General features: G+C 40.2%; 1 protein-coding gene across 8 annotated transcripts in view; it reads left to right on the top strand.

Moving 5' to 3' along the window:
- Nucleotides 1–22,998, top strand: part of dmd (dystrophin) — a 149,134-nt gene that overhangs the window by 26,181 nt on the left and 99,955 nt on the right. For all 8 annotated transcript variants that reach the window (XM_077514401.1, XM_077514399.1, XM_077514397.1 and 5 more), the window contains exons 2-8: nucleotides 13,971–14,032; nucleotides 18,455–18,547; nucleotides 18,673–18,753; nucleotides 18,888–18,980; nucleotides 21,743–21,844; nucleotides 22,517–22,587; nucleotides 22,825–22,943. In XM_077514401.1, coding sequence (XP_077370527.1) covers nucleotides 13,971–14,032; nucleotides 18,455–18,547; nucleotides 18,673–18,753; nucleotides 18,888–18,980; nucleotides 21,743–21,844; nucleotides 22,517–22,587; nucleotides 22,825–22,943 — 621 coding nt within the window. The remainder of the gene's footprint in view (nucleotides 1–13,970; nucleotides 14,033–18,454; nucleotides 18,548–18,672; nucleotides 18,754–18,887; nucleotides 18,981–21,742; nucleotides 21,845–22,516; nucleotides 22,588–22,824; nucleotides 22,944–22,998) is intronic.

The raw sequence follows: 22,998 nt of genomic DNA, 5'->3' as shown, positions 1-22,998 counted from the left end.
AGCGCTTTGGGCAGGTAAAATAATTTGCTATTTGCTGAGTGGAAAGAGCCATATTTTAATAATATTTGAGATAGTGTGTAAAGAGCACATCATGTTTGTACTGCTCGTACAAGTATCATTTGCATGTTGTTGACCCTGCAGAAACCCGGCATATGCAAATATGCAATAACATGAGTGCGATGGCTCACCTCGCTTAGCCATCACACAATAAATACTTCGGACACTCAATATTATTAGCTTCTTAGCCTTTACATAATAGCCTCGCTTCCCCGCTTCCCTGTGGGCAGCAGCATGTCCCCCAAATGAAGTGACCATATTGAGGATGGCATGGCATTTGGGTTGGATTTATACAATATGCTTCAAGTGACACAATTGCAATTTTGTTTTCCTTTTGCATATAAACAAGAGGCATGGCAGTGTAAGCATAAAAAAACACATGGTTATACAGCCTCAAATCTAAATCAGATCTGGTTGTATATGCCTGACAATTTGACATGCTGCAAATCTAAACCCTGGGAATGATCAAATTTCAATTCTGTTATTTATTTACTACAAATTGTTTTCATTCAGGTAGAAGATTTCACACTAGTTTGAGTCAGTTGAGATGAGATCATCGTCTACATTTGTCTCCTTGCTTTGTTTAGATGTGTGATAGCAGTCGCACGTCTTGTCACTGCGAATGAAGATAATTCTGAGTCATGCTTTAAAAGTGTCATTCTATATTTACTGATGTGTTGCACCTTGCTATATTTCGAAGATAGTTGTTAAAGTTAACAACAAATGCAAATTTTGCTGCATGCTGTGTTTATTTGTGCTATTTTATTTTAGTTTGTAAATGTATTTATTTAGTCAGGACAGTACATTTTAATCAACAATACACGGGACTCACTCGTGCATGTAAACATATCAGATTGTAGCCATAGGCTACTGGTAATTTCCACCCAAAGATGAATAAAAAACATGAAAAGCCCAAGTAATGGTTACATGACTGATTTGCCTTTAGCTAGTTTGTGAGTTCATTCTGACTTTCGAGTGCGACACGTGCACTGACCCCGGGTTTTCACCGGATGCGGTTGCGGTGCGGTCCGGCGACGCAAGCAATTAGATTCCATTCATTCGAATGGTGCAGTTTACACCGCTTGCGGGTGCGTTGCGTGTCGACTGCGACGCCGCAGCGGTAGGCATCCGGCAAATGGCAAGCTAGCACAAAACACATCGAGCGGGACAGGAAGACCGACGCAGTTTCAAAATAAATTTCCGGTTACCTTTCAGAATAAAACACTCGCCAGCTCCTATTTCGCAAGCTTTTCAGCAAAACGTGACGTGGGCGTCGCCGGGCCATGTGCTCATTCACGGTTTAGACACCAGCGAACATGGACGAGGAGAGGTTTATATTGGAGGTGGAAAACCACAAAATAATATCTGACACGGCACATCCTTTTTATAAGGACAACCAAAAAAAGGATGCTGCAGGGAATCTCATAGCAGAAGAAGAAGAAAAGGTTAAATCAAAAGAAGTCCACCTCTCTTTCTGCTTCTCTGTTGAGCACAGACTTTCTGTATGTTTGTCGTTGTGAAATGCCACATGAACGCGCGCGCGCGGTCCCGCGAGACACGTTGGGAAGTGGGCGGCGACGGAGCTGCCGGACCGCAGCTGTGCGGAGCCGGTGTGGATTGACAAAAAAATTGACCCGTCCGGAGCACGCAGTCAAGACGCACCGCACCGCAACCGCACCGCAACCGCATCCGGTGAAAACCCGGGGTCACATTAACCGGTACTTTTTTTGTGACGCAAAAGGGAAGAAAGTGTTTTTGTATAGTGCAAACATTTTGGATTTTAAATCACTTAGGATAAACTGGGGATAGCATGGCAAACTGGCAAAACCATATTACCTACAAAATGTGTCATATGGTGGTTTTGACACAGTAAGCAAATATTTGAGTTAAAAAAAAAAATTGACAGCCCAGCACAAAATGAGAACGAGAACATATGGCTAGGGAAGACTTTGCACTGGCTCAATCATCCATCTTAAAAAAAAAAAAAAAAAAGCTGAAAAATGTAAAGATGCTGATAACACACAGGATTTGAGCGACCGTTTACCACCCCCCCCCCCCCCCCCCCCCCCCCACCCACACCCACACAGAAACATACCAATATTAAACACACAGGTATTATTTATATCCATTTTGTTTTGTTTAGTTTTGTTTGTTGCATTCAGTGTTGCTTTGGGATGCATTTGAGTCCATTTTTAGCAATGACAGCATTCACTGCATTAGTGTCCATTGTTTTAACGGGCATCCATTCATCACTTTGACAAGGATGGACAATTTGGAGTGCCGAGGTTTTTGGGATGTGTGAGGAAGGAAATTGGAGTAAGTAATCCCTACTATATCCCCATTCAGACTTTGCGCCCCAGGATACGTGTGGATTTCTATTTTCTTCTACTTTTATTGGCAAAACCTACCACGTCGTGTTGTTTTTAGTGAATTGTTTTGTTCTGAAAAGCTGTAAACACTCAGGGTGATAGTCTAGTTCCATTCCTACGACTGCCAAAAGATGCTGCCGGCACATGTAACAGAACGACTTCGCCGTATGTGGCTCACTTTTTTCATCTTGGCCCTATAGTACTGCACCACTTATGGGAAAGAAAGCTTTAAATATTTGCAGATTGGCTTGTTTACTGTTTTTTTAAAATTTATTTAGTTATTTATTTATTTATTTATTTATTTATTTAGTTATTTATTTATCCCAACCTAACTGAAAAACTCTTTTTCGCTGTTTTTGTGCTCAGGTCAAAGCATTAACATTATTGCTTTGGCGCCATCTAGTAGCTTCATACCAAGGAAATACTTTTTGACCCGCCACAGCAAAATGAGTCACATTGACCCATATTCAGATTTTGGCATAATCAAAAAGAGAACGATTTCAACGTTCAACCATTGTCACTACTCATGACTAGGGATGTAACGATATCCAAACATCAATATTGTAAAAAAAAAAGAGCTCATACAAAAAAAACATTGTGTTTTTGTACATTACAGCAATGCCTATAAACAACCTACTATATCTAATAACATGTAATATTGAGTCACTTACTTTCTAATGCAAACACACTTTGAGTTCCTTCACATATTGACTTAGTTCACAAGCATATTACGTGCCCCTTCATCTAACCATTAGCATGGATTTTAAACATAGAAGGGCCAAAACATGCCTTATGAAAATTAAATTGCACAAAAAAACTAGCCACCGGAGGGTGCTAGAACTACACAAATGGAAATCAATCTGACTTTTTAAACAGATTTCTGCTTTTAATATCGTGACATGACAATGATGATATATTGTGGCAGTTTTAATATCGCAATATCACAATATTGCCGTTATCGTTACATCCCTACTCATGACATCATGACCATAGACATATAGGTAGATATGACACGACCTCCCTTTGAGCACCTACGGCGACAATAAGCTATGAGGGTCAAAGTCGTGAGTTCCATGTCTGTGGATGGCAAGAAAAAAAATGTTAAAGATGCTGCTAAATTGTGCTACTTGGCTGAGTAGTAGAGTGGTTGAGGGTTCCATTCCATCACAGTCTCTTGTTGTGACCATATCAAAGTGTCCTTGAGAAAGATAGTGAAGTTGTTAGAAACTTTTACTAGAAAGTCCTGAAACAGGCAGCCACTTTCTCGAGTACCTTTAGTCAGAAAAGGAAGCTGGAACATTGTTTGTAATTAGCAATGCATTTGCTAAGACATCTGGCTCAATATCAGCTTCTTCTTTTTAAGAAAAGAATTGATTACAGCCACTTTAAAAGACTGTGGTACATAGCTTGTTAATTAAGACTTATTGATCATGTTGAGTAGAGCAGTGCCAACCAATGGTAGAGCATCTTTACGCAAACAAGGAAGCAAGTAGCAGGATGAAATTGTAGAGGTCAAATCAGTCAGCCGGGGTCTAGCGCAATGACCTTGTGATTATCACATCTGCATTACAGATCTGATGCTCCGGGTTCACAACTTGACTCTAGCCTTCCGGTGTGGAATTTATCATTTCTGTATGCCTTTCAGTCTATCTTTTAAGCATTTGACCTCACTTGACATCTTCTTTTTGACTGACACGTCGCACATTCAATCTTCGGTGGTAGGGAAGGTTAAAGGCATCATTCAAGCCATTTCCCATGTTTTTCTGTCACACTGCCAAGTGGTGTGTAATGGGAAGCCCTGTGAATTGCCACCTTGAAAGTATTTGTGACATCAGTGAGAAAAGTTATATTATCAAGTTTATACATTTCTGATTGTGTCATTCACAAATGATCATTAATTTCTTTGTGGGGGAGATTTTTTTATTTTTTATTTTTTTTATATATGCATCTTGTTTTGGATGTCATTAGTGCAGATGTGCCTAATGGTGTCTGGTTGGTCATGTGCCTAATCATAGAATTGTGCCTTTACTCGGTCAACAGGGCACTCATCAGCCATTTTCAGGTTTGGTTTCATTTAAGTTATGGTCTTACTCTATGTATGTGACAGCAGTGCCATATTTGGATTATACTTGCTTTTTTGTGTGGGGAAAATCTCGGAGACAAACGTTGACGTCTGTTTCTCTGAGCTTATTTAATCACAGTCGCTTGTGAAGTTCAATTTTAGTATGTCGTAATGAAATTACACATTAAAATGTGACAAGGAAGGTGTAGCAAACAGACTCTCCATGTTGCACTAAAAAAAAATAATTCCGCCCATTTGGACGAGACGGCCTTGAATAAGTCCTTTTGCATTTGATTTGTTTTTTCCCCTCCGTCTGGATCTCCAATTAAACAAAAGCAGTGATAGGGTGAAAGGGCACCATGGACTAGCTACAGATAGGTGGCTGCATTAATGTACTGCGAGGAGATGGAAGGTAGTCTGTCTTTTTGTTGAGCTCCAGCCCTTCCACAAATCCTCTTTGATCCCTCAAGCCAATTAGGGCTGAGACAAGTGAAAATCAGGAAGCAAATTGCTCTTTTGCCCAAAGGAAGGGTCAGCATGTGCCTGTTCAAATCAGGTGTCAGGGCTACTGCACGCTTCTGGGCGTGATTATTGGCAACCTTGATGTTTTGAGGGGTAAAATTTCTATAAGATTCCACAATAAATGTGTCAATCATCAGAATATTCTATATGGTAATTCTGAACTAATGTATGGAAAAACATAAATAAATATAGTTAAATCGGGGCGGCTGGGTGGGTGAGTGATAAGCATGTCCGCCTCCCAGTTCTAAGGACTCGGGTTCGAGTCCAGTCCAGGCTCCGGCCTTCCTGGGTGGAGTTTGCATGTTCTCCCCGTGCCTGCGTAGGTCTTTTCCGGGTACTCCGGTATCCTCCCACATTCCAAAGACATGCATGGAGGGTTAATTGGGCGCTCCTAGATGTGCTTGTGAGTGTGCATGGTTGTTCGTCTCTGTGTGGCCTGTGATTGGCTGGCAACCAGTCCAGGGTGTACCCCGCCTCCTGCCCAAAGCCAAGCCAGCTGAGATAGGCTCCAGCACCCCCCGTGATCCTTGTGAGGAATAAGCGGTCAAGAAAATGGACGGATGGATAGTGGACAATTATAACGGCACCCACCTTATAAGGCACATGTTTACAGTAGAGATAGAGCTAAATGGATAAAGCCAACACAATGTCAAAACATGCTGTTGTCTAACTACTTCGCCAAATTTGCCACATAGCCTCAAAACATGACCCCACCATTATTACAGTTTCAAAACAAAACAAACAATATTAGTATTGTGCGACCTTTGTGGTTGTTTATTTCTGCTCTTATGTCTAATGCTTACTAATATTGCACTTCAATAATTATCTCACACTGATCCAGGACATTACTTAGATTAATGGGGCTCTCATTATCATGCAGTACTATTGCTAATATTTTGTATTAGTTTTGGGTGCTGCTGGTGCTACTACTCACAAAATGTACAGTATACATCATGACTAACAGCCCTGCAATCCCAAAGTATGAGATGTCGCCAAAACTTGCTCATACTCTAAATCACATTGTCGACTCTAGTGGACTCCTAGAGTTGGTTTAAAAACAGTAACAGATAAATAAAACATGTACCCTGGGGCTCAGGTTTGACTGGAAAAAAAAAGCCACTACATGATCTGTGAGGTTTGTTACAAAAGGCAAAACAAAAAGCCTGCTAAACCTGAATGTTTACTTCCTGGTTAGTCTGTCACATTATAGTTTATTTTTCAGTTTTTATACTCATTTTTAACACATTTGGTAGCAGAGGAAATGCTCAAATCTGATTGTAGAGCTTGAACATCCATTACAGCTGCAGCAAGACGAACCTTTTAGCTGGACAAAGCTATCTTGGTATGAATCGAATTCATGCTGATAATGATGAGCAACCTTAATGCATTGCTTCTTGTCCTCTGTTCTTCATGATGTAAAATATTTTGTAGAGTGCATGCTCACATATATATTTTAACTGTCAGGAAACAAGAAAGAACCTCTTTCTAGGCTTCTTCCCTGATAAAGCGCAGGAAGAGGAAAACCTGCTTGTTTCCCCAGGAGGTAATTAAAGGAAAGTCTGATTTTATGAAGACGTAAACTGCGGAGAGAAAGTGTTAGGAGGATATTGCATTAGGGGAGGCAGACGATATCTGGTTGGAAATAGACCTTTAAGATGTAAACACTTTCATCCAGCTTCAAACTCATTTCTATTAGTCACATCTGGAAAATGTGGTTTAAACTCAATTTACAAGAAAAAAAAAAAAAAGACCAAGATAATTGAACTGGATGTCTGAATCATGTTTCAAGCTTTGACTCAAAACGTTTGGAAGCTTAGAAACTTGGAAAAGCATGAGTCACCACCTATAATGGTACCTGGACTTAGAAATTAAATTCATTCTGTAACCAAACTCATAACTTGTAGTGATTTATGCTTTATCTACTTGTATTGTCTTACCCATTGACATGACCTGACATGTTATTAATCTGTTCCAACCAAGCAAAAAAACAAAACAAAACAAAACAAACAAACAAACAAACAAAAAACACCTTAAAAATGTTTTGAAAGCTAACGCAGGAAATTCAATTTTAAATCACTACTGCCACCTGTTGACAAAAAATGAAACTGCACACACAATTTTCACATACACAATGGGGCCTATTCACTAAAGGTTTGCGTCACCTTTGCACCGCGCTAACCGCCAAAAATGGAGCAATTAGGGAGCGCCTAATTCACTAAACACGCGCAGATGGGGAAATCCGTCACTAAGTGCTCTGCCGAACAGATTGCGTCACGGTGCGCCCGTCTTATTTGCGCGTATGTGAATTAGGTAATTTGCATACATTTGACGCAAAATATGTCCACCCCAATCCAAATGAGACTCATTGATATGCAGCGTCTAATTCACTAACGCCAGCGCAAATAGAAACACCACGTTTGCGTGACGCAAATAACGATTTTGGAAAGCATGTATTAACCTGACGCACCTCGATCTCCGGCAGTGCATGCCATTTGCCGCACAACATCGGCGGCTGATCATGCAGAGAGGAGAGAAAGAGAGAGAGAAAATGAGAGCGAGGGGGAAATATTTTCGTGTTAGTTTAGGACACATAACGTAACCCGGGCTGATCGGCAATAGCGGGGAGGCATTTTACGATCATTCTTACGTGCCAGATGCACACTGTACCACGGCAACCTCTGAAAATATATTTTTGAAACACGATCGCACCAAATTTGTACTTTATGAATGAATGACGTCGTTGTCGTCCTCTGTGATCTGTACAGCTTAATGGCGCTCTAAACGCTTACTTTCGGTCCAACCTCGCTTTCTGATAATGTCATCTTTCTCGCAACTGTTCCTATAACAACCATGTTGTTGGCGCAAGTCCATTGCCATGTGTGGTAAATCAGGTGCAAATTTGCTCCAAGCTGTCAGTTTTGTGGGCGTGTTTGTGCCGATATATGATTAGAGCAATATCCTTAGCAAATAGGTTGGTAACTGGGAGCAGACTGCGGGTGCAGTTGTGGTGCAATATTTCGCGCTATTACCGGACGCAGCGCATTCTTAGTGAATATGCCCCTTTGTCTTTTGTTCAACTTGTCATTATCTTTGTCTGATGTAGCAATGTATTAATGTGTTTGTTTGTTTGTTCTAAATTGGCCAAACTAATATCGGCCAGTTTGGTCTCAAATAATTACAGTACATACTAGGGGTGTTAAAAAAAATCGATTCGGCGATATATCGCGATACTACATCGCACGATTCTCGAATCGATTCAATAATCGGCAGAATCGATTTTTTTTATTTTTTTTTTAGGATTCACACCTTGAGCATGGAAGAATGTTATATGAACGGCACATTAAGCCTTAATATTTTTATTTTAATGCTGTTCAAACATGAAACAGATTACAACCTCTATAAGACTGAAATTTCAGATAAATAAATAATACATTTTCATATAAATCTTACACTCTACAAGCTTACTGATTAGTATTTTCTAAATATGAATGAAAAAAAATCGCAACAATCGACTTATAAATTCGTATCGGGATTAATCGGTATCGAATCGTGACCATTCGTATCGGGATTAATCGGTATCGAATCGAATCGTGACCTGTGAATCGTGATACGAATCGAATCGTCAGGTACTAGGCAATTCACACCCCTAGTACATACTGTAGTATTTGTGTTGAATGTGTGACTTTAGTCTGCATCTGGGGGAGTTGGTTGGTGACCTGCAGAACCTCCTTATCATTTTGCATTGTATCAGTGACTGCGGCTGTTCTTGCCCTGATATGCATTAGCATTACAGTATTCTATGATTGGTGGCGTATCTGATGTTTACTCATACCTAATGTGATATTTTCTCATGCTTACACTACCGAAACATGCGCATGCACATCATTACAATTAAGAAATGCATACTTTACATTTTATTTTGACTTCATAAAGGCTTCTTTGGATTCTAAAGGCCTTTTCACACTGCACTTAGCTTTCTTGGTGTGACCTTACCCATATTCGGAAGTAGTTAGTTAGCAATCTAACAGGAAGTAGCATGAATGTTTTTCTCATTGGTTGACCTATTGCTGTTAGCATTCTGATATCACTCCTCCAATCCCTCTTTTATTGGATGCGAGCTGATCTTACTACTTGAGGTGTTCTGTCATTATGCCCTCACAGCACATACACGATGAGGGGGTTTATTGATGCACACTGCTAAGTGCAGTGTGAAAAGACATTTAAGTTCATTCTGCTACTACCATCATGTGGTTCATCAATGAAGATTAGTGAGCCTGTCCCAGAAAAAGCAATGCAAGACCAGGCCAGGACATTCCACTGAGTTTCACCAATAATCTCGTGTTAGATCATTAGCAGATCCTTCCTTTCTCAACTCTTCCATCACTTGGTGAAGTCTGTGCCTCATCAGTTCATAAAACTTTATTCCAGAATTTTTGAGGCTCTTGTCTGTACTTTTTGACAGCTTCCAGCCTGTTTTTCTATCCTGCTTTCTAATGATTAATTTGCATCTTCTGGTGTTGCATCTAATTTTATGAACAGTTGTGGCCTTGTTTCCGGCTCTCACTATGCGTGACCTGTCAGTCACATGTTCCAATACTTTTGTTCACATGAATAATGGATGAGTTCAAGCAAAAAGTGCCTTCTCTTCCAAGTTGTGCGTCTGATCCAGATATAACACAAGCTGATGATAATAATAGCTGATATTTTCATTCTCTCATCCCATATGCATCTTCTGATGTCCAACCAAAAATATTTTTAGTCTATAGCCAAGATAAAGGAATACTGTAGGGCCCTACACTGTTTCAATACAAAATACTTTAGCAATAGAATTAGTTATCATTTGTAATAGAAGTGAAGCATGAAGCACATTTTACGATTCCATCGTGTTTGCCAAGCCAACAGTTCCCTGACAATTTTTCTTTTACCTTTTTGGTCGAATGAACCAGAACAAAGATGTGTACTACCACCTAAAATGGTGTATGTTTTGGGGATAAAAATACAAGTTGTCTCATGAAATGTATTTATGTAATTTTTTGGCTGCATGGGTTTGTGTCTGCTGTTTCGACAGTGAACTTAATCCCTGCAGGTGTGTAATGGTTAATCTGAAGCAGGTGGAAGTGGGGAAAGCGGCTTAAATAGCTTTGTGTGTGTGTGCATGTAACATTGTGGTTGTCATGTGTGTTCTTGTGTGGCTATATGTTCCATGTGATCTCTCAAACATGTACATTCCATGATGTACATCACTAATACTCACAGTGTTAAGTTTTAAGCATTTGGATGCTTGAGCACAAAAGGTGAAGCAACACAAGTAGACAAACAATGTTTATTATATTGACTGGTCTTTTTAATCGACGTTAATGTATTCTTCATTGTATGTGTTTATATCCATCCATCCATTTTCTTGACCGCTTATTCCTCACAAGGTTCGCGGGGGGTGCTGGAGCCTATCTCAGCTGGCTTTGGGCAGTAGGCGGGGTACACCCTGAACTGGTTGCCATCCAATCGCAGGGCACACGTGTTTATATCAACCATGAATATTTCTTCCCTAATTCTCCTAGAAGATTATTTTTTGGGAATCTGTACTCTCACATATCCAGGTATTTACACAGATATTAAAAAAAGGAAAAAAAATAAAATATCATTCTGTATCGATCAATCTTTAGTCCCTACAATAATCTCATATCATTCTGCCAGAAAAAACAAACAAAAAACAAACAAACAAAAACAAATGGTGCATAGTAAATTAATCAACTTGTTGTAAAAATGAATATTTACACTGCTTACTGGTAATGCCAACAAAAAAATTTGAGGTACATATATGCAGAATGCTGAACCAGTATTATATTATGTATGAATGTTGTTATTATTATGTATATTTTTATTATTGTCATTTTTTACATAGTACATTTTGTGTTGACCCAAACACATTTTTTTTTCAACAAACAGAAAACATTAGTTCCATAAAACACTTTTAAAAAAAACTCTGAAAAAGAGAAGCTAACAAAAAAACGAAAGCCAAATCTAAATTCCTCCGAAAAAAATGAGATTTTCTTAATTCCGAATTGAATGCTAAACAATATGTTTTCATATAAAACTAAACTCTCACCTGTTGAACTCCAACTGTGTACCAAGTGTGTGTTTACTTTTTCCTTTGCTCCTAAAATAAGGACAAGAAAAGGCTGTAAAAATATAAATATTTTATTTAGGAATATGTTTTTGTGTCTCTTTTTGTGAGTCATTATTTCTCCAAATTATACTACATAGCCTACCAATGAAGTCTTCCCCATGTTGCAATATAATCCACTGTAACGTCACAATAATCTTAAAAAAGAAAAAAAAAAAAGAAAAGTTAATTTAAACATATTGATATTGTTGCTTTAATATGTGTGCTCCACTCCGATTCCCCTGTTTCCTCTTCACCTTTCCGTCTCTATTCCCTCGCTTCCACCTCTCGCACATCTCTCTGTAACAATCCCATCTGATTGGATTTTGGTCTCATGATTTCATCCGTGGCTTACGGCCGTGACCGTTGCCAGGCAACTGATGCCCAATCCGTGACAAACGTGACAGTTGCAGTGGTGCCACGCGGACCAAAGAGGCGGATCTCTTGTTTGCCCTCACGGGACTTCTGCTTACACTTTGCTGAGCTCCATTAGGGTGCTGACAGGCCGTGTGAGACTGACTGCTTCAGACTTGAGACATGCAGCCACTGTATTCTGAAATCACTTCATGGTACCATCTGCAAAACGATAGATAGATAGATAGATAGATAGATAGATAGATTCCGAGTGTAATGAAAACCGATTTGAATCGTACAGTTTTGATTCAACCAAATCATTTTAAAATGTACTGTCCTTGAATCATACAGCATCCGTTTATATCTCAGTGTCCCATTTATTAACATCTGAACAGCAATCGTGAAGTGCACAAATAATACAGCTCACATCCTGCAGTCACAGTAGTAGTACAGTTTAACAACAGAACAAAACTTGGCTAAAATGAAATCCGCTTTTTAAAAGTGCTTGCCTGACACATGGCAGTAAAGGTGCATTAATAACATGGTTGTACAAAAATACATTTCTGTATCAAAAATAACCAGCCTACTATAGAAGAAAAGTATCATTACCAGTAATTCTCGTGCCATCGTCCTCCTCCTGCGTACTATTGAAGTCCCCTTCCTCAGTGTCGGAACCGAACAGGCCCAGAATGGTCTCGAAAGCCACTCTCTGTCCTTTGTTGTTGTGCTCAAAACCATAAAACATCTCTTCCTCTTTAGTGTAAGAATCGAACAGGTCGATTGCCTTTCAACTTCAATGCAGCATCTTCTGCACTTCTCCATTTCTTTTCTATAATGAGGACGCAAACTGTCTTGCTCTTCTTCTGTTTCTCCTGCTGTATTCGGGCACACTGGTTTGTTTTGCTCTGCCTGGCGTTCTTTCGCTTCCTTTATAGTGCGCCCCCTCGTGACCCGGTGGATAAGGTGCAGCGTTGTAGTAGCCGTAGGGTCGAATGCAAGTGAAAAAAGTAGCTGTTTATAATCCGGAAATTGAAATAAAATTTGGCGGGCAATAGTGCCCAAACAACTGCTCCAATTGACCTAAAAATTTAGATTAAGTGTTGTGAAATTACGATCAACAAGTCCTACACCAAGGCGGCACGAGTGGTTAGCACGTCCGCTTCCCAGTACTGAGGACGCAAGATCGAGTCCAGGCTCTGGCCTTCCTGGGTGGAGTTTGCATGTTCTCCCCGTGCCTTTGTGGGTCTTCTCCGGGTACTCCGTCTCCTCCCACATTACAAAGACATGCATAACAGCAGGCAACCAGTTTAGGGTGTACCCCGCCTACTGCCCGGAGCCAGCTGGGATAGGCTCCAGCACTCCCGCGACCCTTGTGAAGAGCAAGCGGTGAAGAAAATGGACATCAAGTATCATTAAAGTCAAAATCTGCGACACTGATCAGAGATAAGAACAAAACAGTAACATTATTTTAAATGGGTGGAACACCATGGACTGTCCGGAAGATGTTTAATTTCTCTTTTAAAAATGACTTAAGTGTCTCCAGTTTGAAGACAGAACATTGTTCCCTTCAAGTTTGGAAGACTCACAATCTTGCAATTGGTCTTAAAGGTTCATGTAAACATTCTAAAAATGAGGATGAAAAGGTGATGGGATGATGTTGTTCACGATTTGAAGATAATTGACCAATTTGTTATTTCTAGTGTTTGTAGTGATCTTCAAGTATAGAACTATGTATGGCAATAAAAACGAGGCTTAATAGTCATTTTTTTTTTATAAAGAGAGTAATTTTTGATTCCCATTGCTGTGCAAAGAAGCAATAGTTCTTGGTCGACTAGAATGCAGATTGGTGGGTTACTTGCTCCACTGTCTACTTGCTAATGGTTTGGTATTAAAATGTAATATGGTAGAAATCCTTTTTCTGGTACCATTAAAAGGCTACTGTTATGCGGAAATGGGACACTATCTGCCACTCAGAATGTGAATGTGAGTGAGAATAGTTTCTTGACTGGCACCCAGCCGTCCACTCTCGGGTGAAGAAGGCTTTTCAGTGAAAGTCAGCTGGAATTGGCTCCAGTGCCTTGGGACCCTGAGTAGGACACGCAGTGTTATGGAAATGGAAAGGCATCTTCTGTTTATCCAGATCTTTCAATGACTGCTACAAGATAGAAGAACATATTCATATTGGGACCACGGTTTGATGAATCCTCCGTTGATGACACTGACAGGCTAAATGATCATTAGCAGTGTGATGATTGATGAGATGAGAATGCAATTAACCCTGCGCACGATTGGAGAAGCCCGTCATGCTGAGCACAACTTTGTGTGTGTGTGTGTGTGTGCGCGTGTGCGCGTTGTATGCACTGATATCCTTGTATCTATTTCTAAATACCTCGTTGTGATCCCCCGCTGATTCTGTACGTTATTATGCTCTTGTCACTGTTAGATGAAAGAGAAGATGTGCAGAAGAAGACTTTCACAAAATGGGTCAATTCACAGTTTTCTAAGGTAAGAGAGATTACCACTTCCTGCCTTCATCAACTAAATACTAAAGAATGAAATACAAAATATAAATAGTCATTTCAAGACATTTGCACTTCCAGGATACAAAACATGTCGGGTTACGAAGCCCAATCAACTTTGTATACATTTCATTTACTGGTGTACAAATGACAGCGTGACAAGAGATGTGAAGGAATAACGTCGTTTCCCTCTCCTTATTTTTTTCTGACTGATTCCTGCCTAGTGAATTGGTTAGCATGTCTTCCAGTTGTCATTAATGCTAAGATGTTGCGGTCTCTGTAGCTCCTCAAAGTTCCTTGGGCTGCATTGTTTAATCAAATAACTTGAATGATTAGATTACAAAAAAAGGTTGAAGCAAAATCTCTGCCTTGAAGCTTTGCAGGAATTACTTTTCCACACAAGCTAATATTAGCGCACTCACCAGTCCGTGTAGAAATGTGTTGGCGTGATGGCAGCAATTGACCTCACTGTAAACCACGTCCGCATGGCCTAGTAAACCAATCAAGACGCAAGACGTCATTTCTACGCTGGCACGTGAGTTTTGCTACGGACAAACAAAGCAATCCATCTCCCGGTGTTGCATTGCGGAGTTATCCAAAAGGCAAGGAAAAAAAATCAATAAAAATGGTTAAACACAGTAATCACGGCTTGTGTAAGAGTGATAACCGTTATCCTGATAGACTGGAAGGAGGTGTCCAGTTTATTCTCTTCCCTAAACCTCACACTACGAAAAATGTCTACGCTGAATCAAACTTTGTGGAAGACCACACACACGACCAGTCGAATCCCTCCAAAATGACCAGAAACTAAGTCATCTGCTCTAAGGTAATGTTCTCCATTGTTGTTTTTACCCAAAGGCTAACGATAGCTCCGGGTAGCTAACCGTCCACGTGTTTGTTGACTTACTATTTACTATAAATGCCAACAGAACATTTAAACTAAATATCGAAATATCAGCATCCTGAAAATACCCGACCAAGAAATCACAAGGATGATTTGACAACAGCGTTTAGTGGGTGGGGAGCAGTGTTCCCTCTTAGCTGCGCGCGTGTGCAAATGCGCAGTGCTCTCACCCGCTCAGCGCACAGCAAATGTCTGCAACGCATAAAAAAAAAAAAAAAAAAAAAAAATCCTAACCTAAGCTGTATTTACTGTTTGTATTTTTTACATTATCTTCCTATAAAGGAATTAAAACTGTATTTAGAACATGTGGTTAACTGAGTGGTAAGGAAAAAATGTAATTTAAAAAAATAAATAAAAGCTTAAATGCACGGGGAACACCCATGTCGTGTCGTGCGATTGGTGCGGCTCCGTCCAAAATGAATGGGCAACACAAGGTTATGCTGAAGCCGGTCGGTGCATACCACACACACAACAGGACACCATTCCCACTTCCCGTACAGTTTCAATAGCAGTTTGGCTGCACACTCAGTTGTTCTGCTACAGTTTGAAGCATACATACATTACACAAACACTCACACTTAGCACTGACGAGACTGCAGTGACACGCAAACCGCACCATCCAGGAAGTCCAAATCGCTCCATTCAGGAAGTCCAAATATGGACGTAATTTACGAGCACCTTAAATAAGGCTCTTCACGCATTTACGAAATGTTCATCCATCCATCCATCCATTTTATTGACCGCTTATTCCTCACAAGGGTCGCGGGGGGTGCTGGCGCCTATCTCAGCTGGCTCTGGCAGTAGGCGGGGGACACCCTGGACTGGTTGCCAGCCAATCGTAGGGCACACAGAGACAAACAACCATCCACACTCACAAGCACACCTAGAGACAATTTGGAGCGCCCAATTAACCTGCCATGCATGTCTTTGGAATGTGGGAGGAGACGTGAGTGCCCGGAGAAGACCCACGCAGGCACGGGGAGAACATGCAAACTCCACCCAGGAAGGCCGGAGCCTGGACTCAAACCCGCTCGGAACTGGGAGGCGGGCATGCTAACCAGTCATCCACCGTGCCACCCTCGTAACATACATACATCATATAATTTATTATCCCAGGTTTTGGACCGGTGTGATGCTGGCTTGGTCGCCAAGTGCATGTTTTATGTTGCCAAGGGATTACTGTATATAAATTGACTAACTCGGCCAATTTTGTCCAGATGGGCTTTGCTTTAATTTTATTGTTCATGGCTCTGACAACGTGATGCAGACAAATCTTTGAGTGGGACTCACAGATATAGCTTATAAGAGAAAATTTATAAATGCATTTTCACCATAGGAACCGTAAATAACATGAAAACGCTGAGGAAAAAAAATAAACATTTTCAAGTTCGGTGGGCTTACTGGATGGCAACGTAAGATTGACGCCAGTGGCTTCACTTCTCGCTATGGTGAATAAGTGGCATTGTGAGTCCATTCATATATAAGTCTGTGGATGTTGCTCACCGTAGTCCAAGGAACGCTCAAGACGTTTGTGTGAATGCACAGACACACTGAAAATTAGAGGGAACATTGGTGGGGAGGGACGTGAAACGGTAAGGTCAATTGAGGAGTAAAGCGTTCGTTAACAACTTAGAATGTGCAAAGTTTGGTGTCATTTCTCAATTGAAAAGGAAGAGAAAGTGAAACGTGTACCACAGCAACATGTCTATGACATGCCAGCGCAAGTTAATGAATCGATGTTAGCTAATTTACGCCAGTCTACCATGACCTGTTGAATCGTATTGTAATGGCCTTAAAAGTGGTCAAGGATAGACACAGCCACCCTTGCACTTTAAATCACTTTATTACGTTTACATTTGCTGACACTCATGTCACTCACCAGGCCAGACCCCTCATTTAAAGCCACACTCACTCAATGTCACAGATACTACAGTAGAATTTGAGGATGATGAATACAAAAGTAACACCTGCACCTCACATGCATGTTGTGTTTGTGAAATCAGTTTTTAATCGGATTAATTTTGAATAATTAATTGGCTAATCGGTAGCCCCTTGATTTAAAAAACAAACAAACAAACAAAAAAAATTGATATCTGCAACCCTAGTTGCTCAGGTAGTGCAGCACATCTAGAATGGTCAGAATGTGTCACATTGTGCTCGCTCACAGTCGAGCGTGTGGAGGAGATGGCAGCAGATCAACTCACCAGGAGAGATGTGGAGATTCCCACAGGAAACGTCTGCTCTGTGACTCGAATGTCACCGAGAAAGCACTCAGGCATGTGGTGCAGTCGTCTTGAGAAAATTAATAGTTGGATCAGCCTGTGTATCGTTTATTTGTTTAGTCTAGATGCACATAAAAAGACGAGATGAAAGTCACTGAGCAAGGCCAATTAACTATGATTCCGGCAGCACGGTCGTAAAAAAAAAAAAAGAAAGAAAAAAAGTAGGCTTGAATCTCTGCCCTGTGTGGGTATTCTCCAGGTACTACGGTTTCCTCCCACAGTACAAAAATACCACTGGCATCGGGCTGAATCCTCATATCTCTAAAATCATCACTTGTTTGTCCAACCATTTACATTGCATTCTCAAAGAGTGCAAGCCATTTTCAACACTTAAGGTCAAAAGGTCGGTAATTTAGAAAAATAACGTAATTTCTAAAAAAAAAAAAAGTATGAAATTTACTAAATTGTTAAATAGGTTAGGTAAATAAGTACATTTGGATTTTTGAGATGTTGATCTTATCTTTTTTTTTTTTCTCCCCAATTTAGCTTGGTCAAAAGACCAAAGAAGCCATTCAGAACTGCTAAGATTAAACTGAAATTTACATCCGGATTGATAATATGGTGGCATGAGAATGACTAAAGCATCAAGAAGTGAGGATGGTTGCGAATAGCAGACATGAGATGCACCCCTGGTCTTGTGATGCCAGAGTTGGCTAGCACTCGTTTACAAACATCATCGGTCCATCATTTGGACCCGTCCATGAAAATAGTCATTTTCCTGTTCACTGTCAGACATAATGCAATTCATCATCCAATTGTCCTTTTTGACAAAGCCAAGTTTAGCCATATTTGTTTTTTCTTGCTGGCCCACAAATGTTATAAACTACCGTGTATGGCGTCACCGTGGCAACAACACCTGTTCTTTTCATTTCTTCATCTTACTTTATTGATCCCTGCATGAAGTCGCTGATGGTTCACTTCAATGTAGTCAGAGTGGGCTCAATTCCCACTCAGTGACAGTGTAAATATTTATATACGTTCCCTGTAAATAAGGTGCAACAAGTTGATGGTGTAGTCTGCCTGTAGTTCATTGTCAGCTGGCAATGGCTTCAGTTACCCATGGCCAAGATAAAGAGCATCGAAAAGGAATGAATCAATTAAAACATTCATTGTTATATTTCTTCCAAGCAGGCGCACAGAGTTTAAAAATAAATAAATAATCAGAAACAAGTTGAAAATGTTTTGTTACTTTACTTTGATTGCATGTCCATGTGTGTTGCAGACAGGGAAACCACCCGTGGAGGATCTCTTCTCTGACCTTTGCGATGGACGACGCTTGTTGGAGCTGTTGCAGGGTCTAGTTGGAAATGAACTGGTATGATTTCACCATGCACAATCATCTCAACAAGATGTGCAGAATACGTCAGTAAGTTTGTCTTAATTGTTTGGGTGGCTAAAAATCCTGCGTGTGCGCGTGTGTTGTGTGTGTGTATTTTGTAGGTGAGGTTGGAAAAGGGCACCTCCCGCGTCCACTCACTCAACAATGTCAACCGAGCTCTGCAGATCTTGCAGAAGAACAATGTGAGTATCCAAATTCTTGTGTGTTGAATTTTGCAGGGTTGATCAAATAAATATAATTGTGGAATGACACATTACATTGTACTGATAGATTTAATCTGCGTTGCGATTCAAGTTATTATTTCACCTTTCCGTAGGTTGAGTTGGTGAACATCGGTGCGACGGACATCGTGGATGGCAATCACAAACTCATTCTTGGCCTCATCTGGAGCATCATTCTCCACTGGCAGGTGTGTGTGCTTAAGAATTTATTTCCTGCTTCAGTTAAAATGATAGCCAAAGTTATATTCAAATGATTAACCTTGGTTGTCCACCTTTGATAAGCCTTCCAGGATTGCAGCAGCAGTCTTTTGTTAATAGTTCAGTGGTACCTTGGGGAAAAAATGGCATGTAGCAGAGTTGGTTTTGGCATACATTTTCATTTTAGTCGTAGCCTTTTGAATGAAAATGCTTATATTCACATTTTAGTCATCTCTATGTGATGTTTTCAGTCCAGTTTAAGTCAATGAAAACGGGAAAAGGTCTTTCTTTTAAGTCAACACTCAAACAAGCAAAACAAAAATAAATTAGTTTATTAACCACGTGACTAGTATCCACCCTTACTTGAGCTTTTTGAGCTTCTTTCTTTTGAGCAATTCCCAAAAATATGAAGTGTTTTTAGTACTGAGTTTGTTTGTTTTTTCTGTGTGAGGACAGCAACAGCTTTTAATTACGACATATCCCTCCATGTTAAGACACTCACCAGCCAAAAATCACTGCATGTTCACAACATAACAGCAGCTAAGCTAACTAACATTAGCTCAGCAACTGACATTAGCACAAAAGCTAGCTAGCAGCACATTTACATCTTGTGTTATCTGGAAAACTGCAACGTTGCCACGAAATTTAGCACGGGCGTATTGTCAAGGAACACAATATTCATTTACGTAAGATATTGTACTGAACTGGATTATAGGCTATGTGTTTTATTGTTGTGCGTTGCTGTTGGTGTGTTGTGGCGAACACGTCACATGCTGGTACGCTGAGTGCTTATTTCCAAGTTGTTGAGGTGTGATGTGAATGTTGTTTGTCGAACCAAGTTGAATATAACTTCGGCTATCATTTTAACTGAAGCAGGAAATAACCCCAAGTCAGCTCTATGTGTTACAAACACTGGAATGATTGATTTAGGGGTTACAGCGCCACCTGTTGCTTTGGCATGCACTTGACTGCCTCCAACTTCAGTTTCCGTCTGTTCAGTGTGTGTCAGAATTAGACAGCATATACCCCATTGCAGTCATTGTCAAAGCACCCCTCCAATTAAAGTGGAAATGCATACAGTGACCTACTCCCAAATGAGCACCCCTCCCCTTTTTCGCCTTTCTAGACACCATTCAGTGGAGAATGGCTAACAAACTGTGTGTGCATCCAATTGTGTTTGAGAGTGTGAGGGGAAACCCTTGGCTGCAAACTCTATTAATAGATTTACTTGGTTAGTTGGCTGCAGGAATGAGGGAAGGGGGTCGTGGAGTATAAGGCATAGAATTGTGTAATAGTGTTTGTCTTGTTTGCTGTATTTATTTATTTATTTATTTATTTTACACTGTTTCAGCGTGAGTGTAAATGCACATACACTTTTGCCCGAGGAAAGATTTAAAAGTAATGTACTTCTGGCCAGTGAAAAATACAACACCTCCTCCTAGGCCCTGAACAAGTGACCCAAATCTGTCACTTGCAACAACCAACCACACACACATACAAGAGATGCATTACAAAGCTATTTTTTTCCTTTCATTTTTTTACACAATAAAAATGTAAACACACTATGTATTTTGCCAATGTCAATATACTGTACAGTGTATAAAGACGTTTAAAAATAAAACACCACAGGCAAAAAACTAGCATCTACATGGCGGTTTTGTTACCCTTTAAGCAATGGACATCTGAACACAAACGGTCGAGCAACAGATGTCGGTAGGTAATATACCAATACTCAGACATATATTCTTTATCTTCTGCGAAGAATGGCAAATGGTCATATTTGAGAAGCCTAGAGAGGAGCTGAGACTCCAGTACATTACAGTATAGATGTATATGTGTCATATATTGCCCCCTGGTGGCCAAAGGGTGCATATTTTTGTTCAGCGCTTTCCCTATGCATATGAGTTATAATTGGCTTTTTTAGCGACAAGTCGTTGATGCTAACATGTTTTGATGTTACTCGTATAACCGTCTGATAATTTGATTTAAAACTAGATGTTTTTCCACTATAAGGAAGATCCCCGACTCTAAGTAAGGGGGTTTTACGAGGCACTACAATCAGCGGCCTCAGCAATGGAGGGAACTAATACTCCAAATCCGCTGCGCCCCTCAGGATGGATACAAAATTCTACTGTAGGTGTGTACTCGATGGGAAAGTCTGCCAGACGTTCCCATCGCAGCTTCACTTTGCTCCTGCCAGGTTTGTCTGGCATCCTCCCCCGCCATCTAATCCGGCTCCAGAGTAAAGATTAGTTGAGAGATCATTCCAGGGGTGGGCAATTAATTTTTCCAAGGGGCCATATGAGAAACTGGAATGGTTGTCTAGGGCTGCGCCAACAGGCTCTCCTTACTTGTCTTCAATATTAAATATATTTTCAGTGTAAAGGAGTAAATTGTTCTGTTTTGAAAGCTGTTTTTGTGTCGATGTAGTGTATGATAGTGTGCTTTATAAATACAAATGTAAATCTATCCACCCATCCATCCATTTTCTTGACCGCTTACTCCTCACAAGGGTCGCGGGGGTCGCAGTAATGCATATAAATCTATACTTTGTAAAAATGTCAAATTCAGATGTTCAAAACAAGGATAATTTTTTAAAATGGAGTTTTGTTTTAAATTCAGGCTGTGAATGGGCCATGCATTTCTAGTTATCGTAGAATTTTGGAAACCTGTCCCTAATGAATTGGCCGGAGATTGTTTCTATGGGTGTGCTATGAACAGAAAACCTTTAATCGTGTTTGTGCATTTTCAGGTAAAGGATGTGATGAAGGAGGTGATGGCTGGCCTACAGCAGACCAACAGTGAGAAGATTCTGCTGAGCTGGGTTCGTCAGAACACAAGCCAGTACCCGCAGGTCAGTATCATTCAGTATGGCAATATTGCTTACACTTGGTTCACTTGGTGAAAAATGCAAAGGCTGATAAAAGTTTCACCTCTGAGGGTTTGAATTCAACTACAGTGCTCATTATTGTTCATGATTTTGTATTTGTTGCACTAATCTAGTTGTCTCTTTATAGTAGAAGACTGGAGAAGAGTACAAGTACCTTAACAGAATCAAAGATCTCAGCAGTCACCAGAATATTGAATATTAGAGAAAATTATGTGGATAAAAGTTTTAAAGTACGATTTGTGTTGTAGTATCAAATTTTATTTTATTTTATTTAATTTCATTTTGTCTCGTTTTCATTAGCTATCCCAATTGGTATCTCTAACTTAATTTCTTCTTCCACTTTGTCCTCTGCGGTTCAGGCAATATGTTATCAAATAAGGTCTTCTGATTTTATCAGATTTTGCCATTTACATGTTAATTAGGGAATGTAGTGGAATAAAGTTGCCAGAAATATAAATAATAAAGTGCAGCTACATGAAAAATCTACTCAAATATGGTTAAGGATGTATATTGTTAGATTACAAGAATGTCTGTACAAATAGTTGTGTGTCTGGAGTGCTTGCCCACTCATCATTTTGCGCAACTTTGCAAATTTGTCTGACAATTTCCCTTCTTCTCCATTGTCTGTGTTCTCAGGTCAATGTGGTCAATTTCTCCAGTAGCTGGAATGATGGGCTTGCGTTCAATGCCCTCATCCACAGCCACAGGTATTGCCGAACATCAGAGTTGGGCTGCTACTGGTCCCTTTCTCTGCCTTTATTTTGCCTGCACTTGCTTTTCAAATGTTCACATTTTATGGGTGGAACCATGCTGTGTATTTCCTGGGTTTTTCAAAACCAAGGTTATCATCTTATTCAATTCTGTAACACATGATTCCTAATAAAAACTGGAGCAGATTATTAAATAAAATGCCCTTATGCGTTGTCTCCCCCCTCCAACTCAAGACCAGAACTGTTTGATTGGAGCTCTGTGGAGGCCAAGGCGTCGGCGATTGACAGACTGGAACATGCTTTTAGTAAGGCAGAACAACATCTGGGCATCGATAGACTGCTGGACCCAGAAGGTAACTGACAAGAGCACGCATACGCACACACATGCACTGGCAATATTTCCTCAAA

Source organism: Festucalex cinctus, chromosome 2 (assembly GCF_051991245.1).
Source record: "Festucalex cinctus isolate MCC-2025b chromosome 2, RoL_Fcin_1.0, whole genome shotgun sequence".
NCBI lineage: Eukaryota > Metazoa > Chordata > Actinopteri > Syngnathiformes > Syngnathidae > Festucalex > Festucalex cinctus.
Note: the sequence above shows the minus strand (reverse complement) of the source record. Positions and strands in the feature narration are given on the sequence as shown.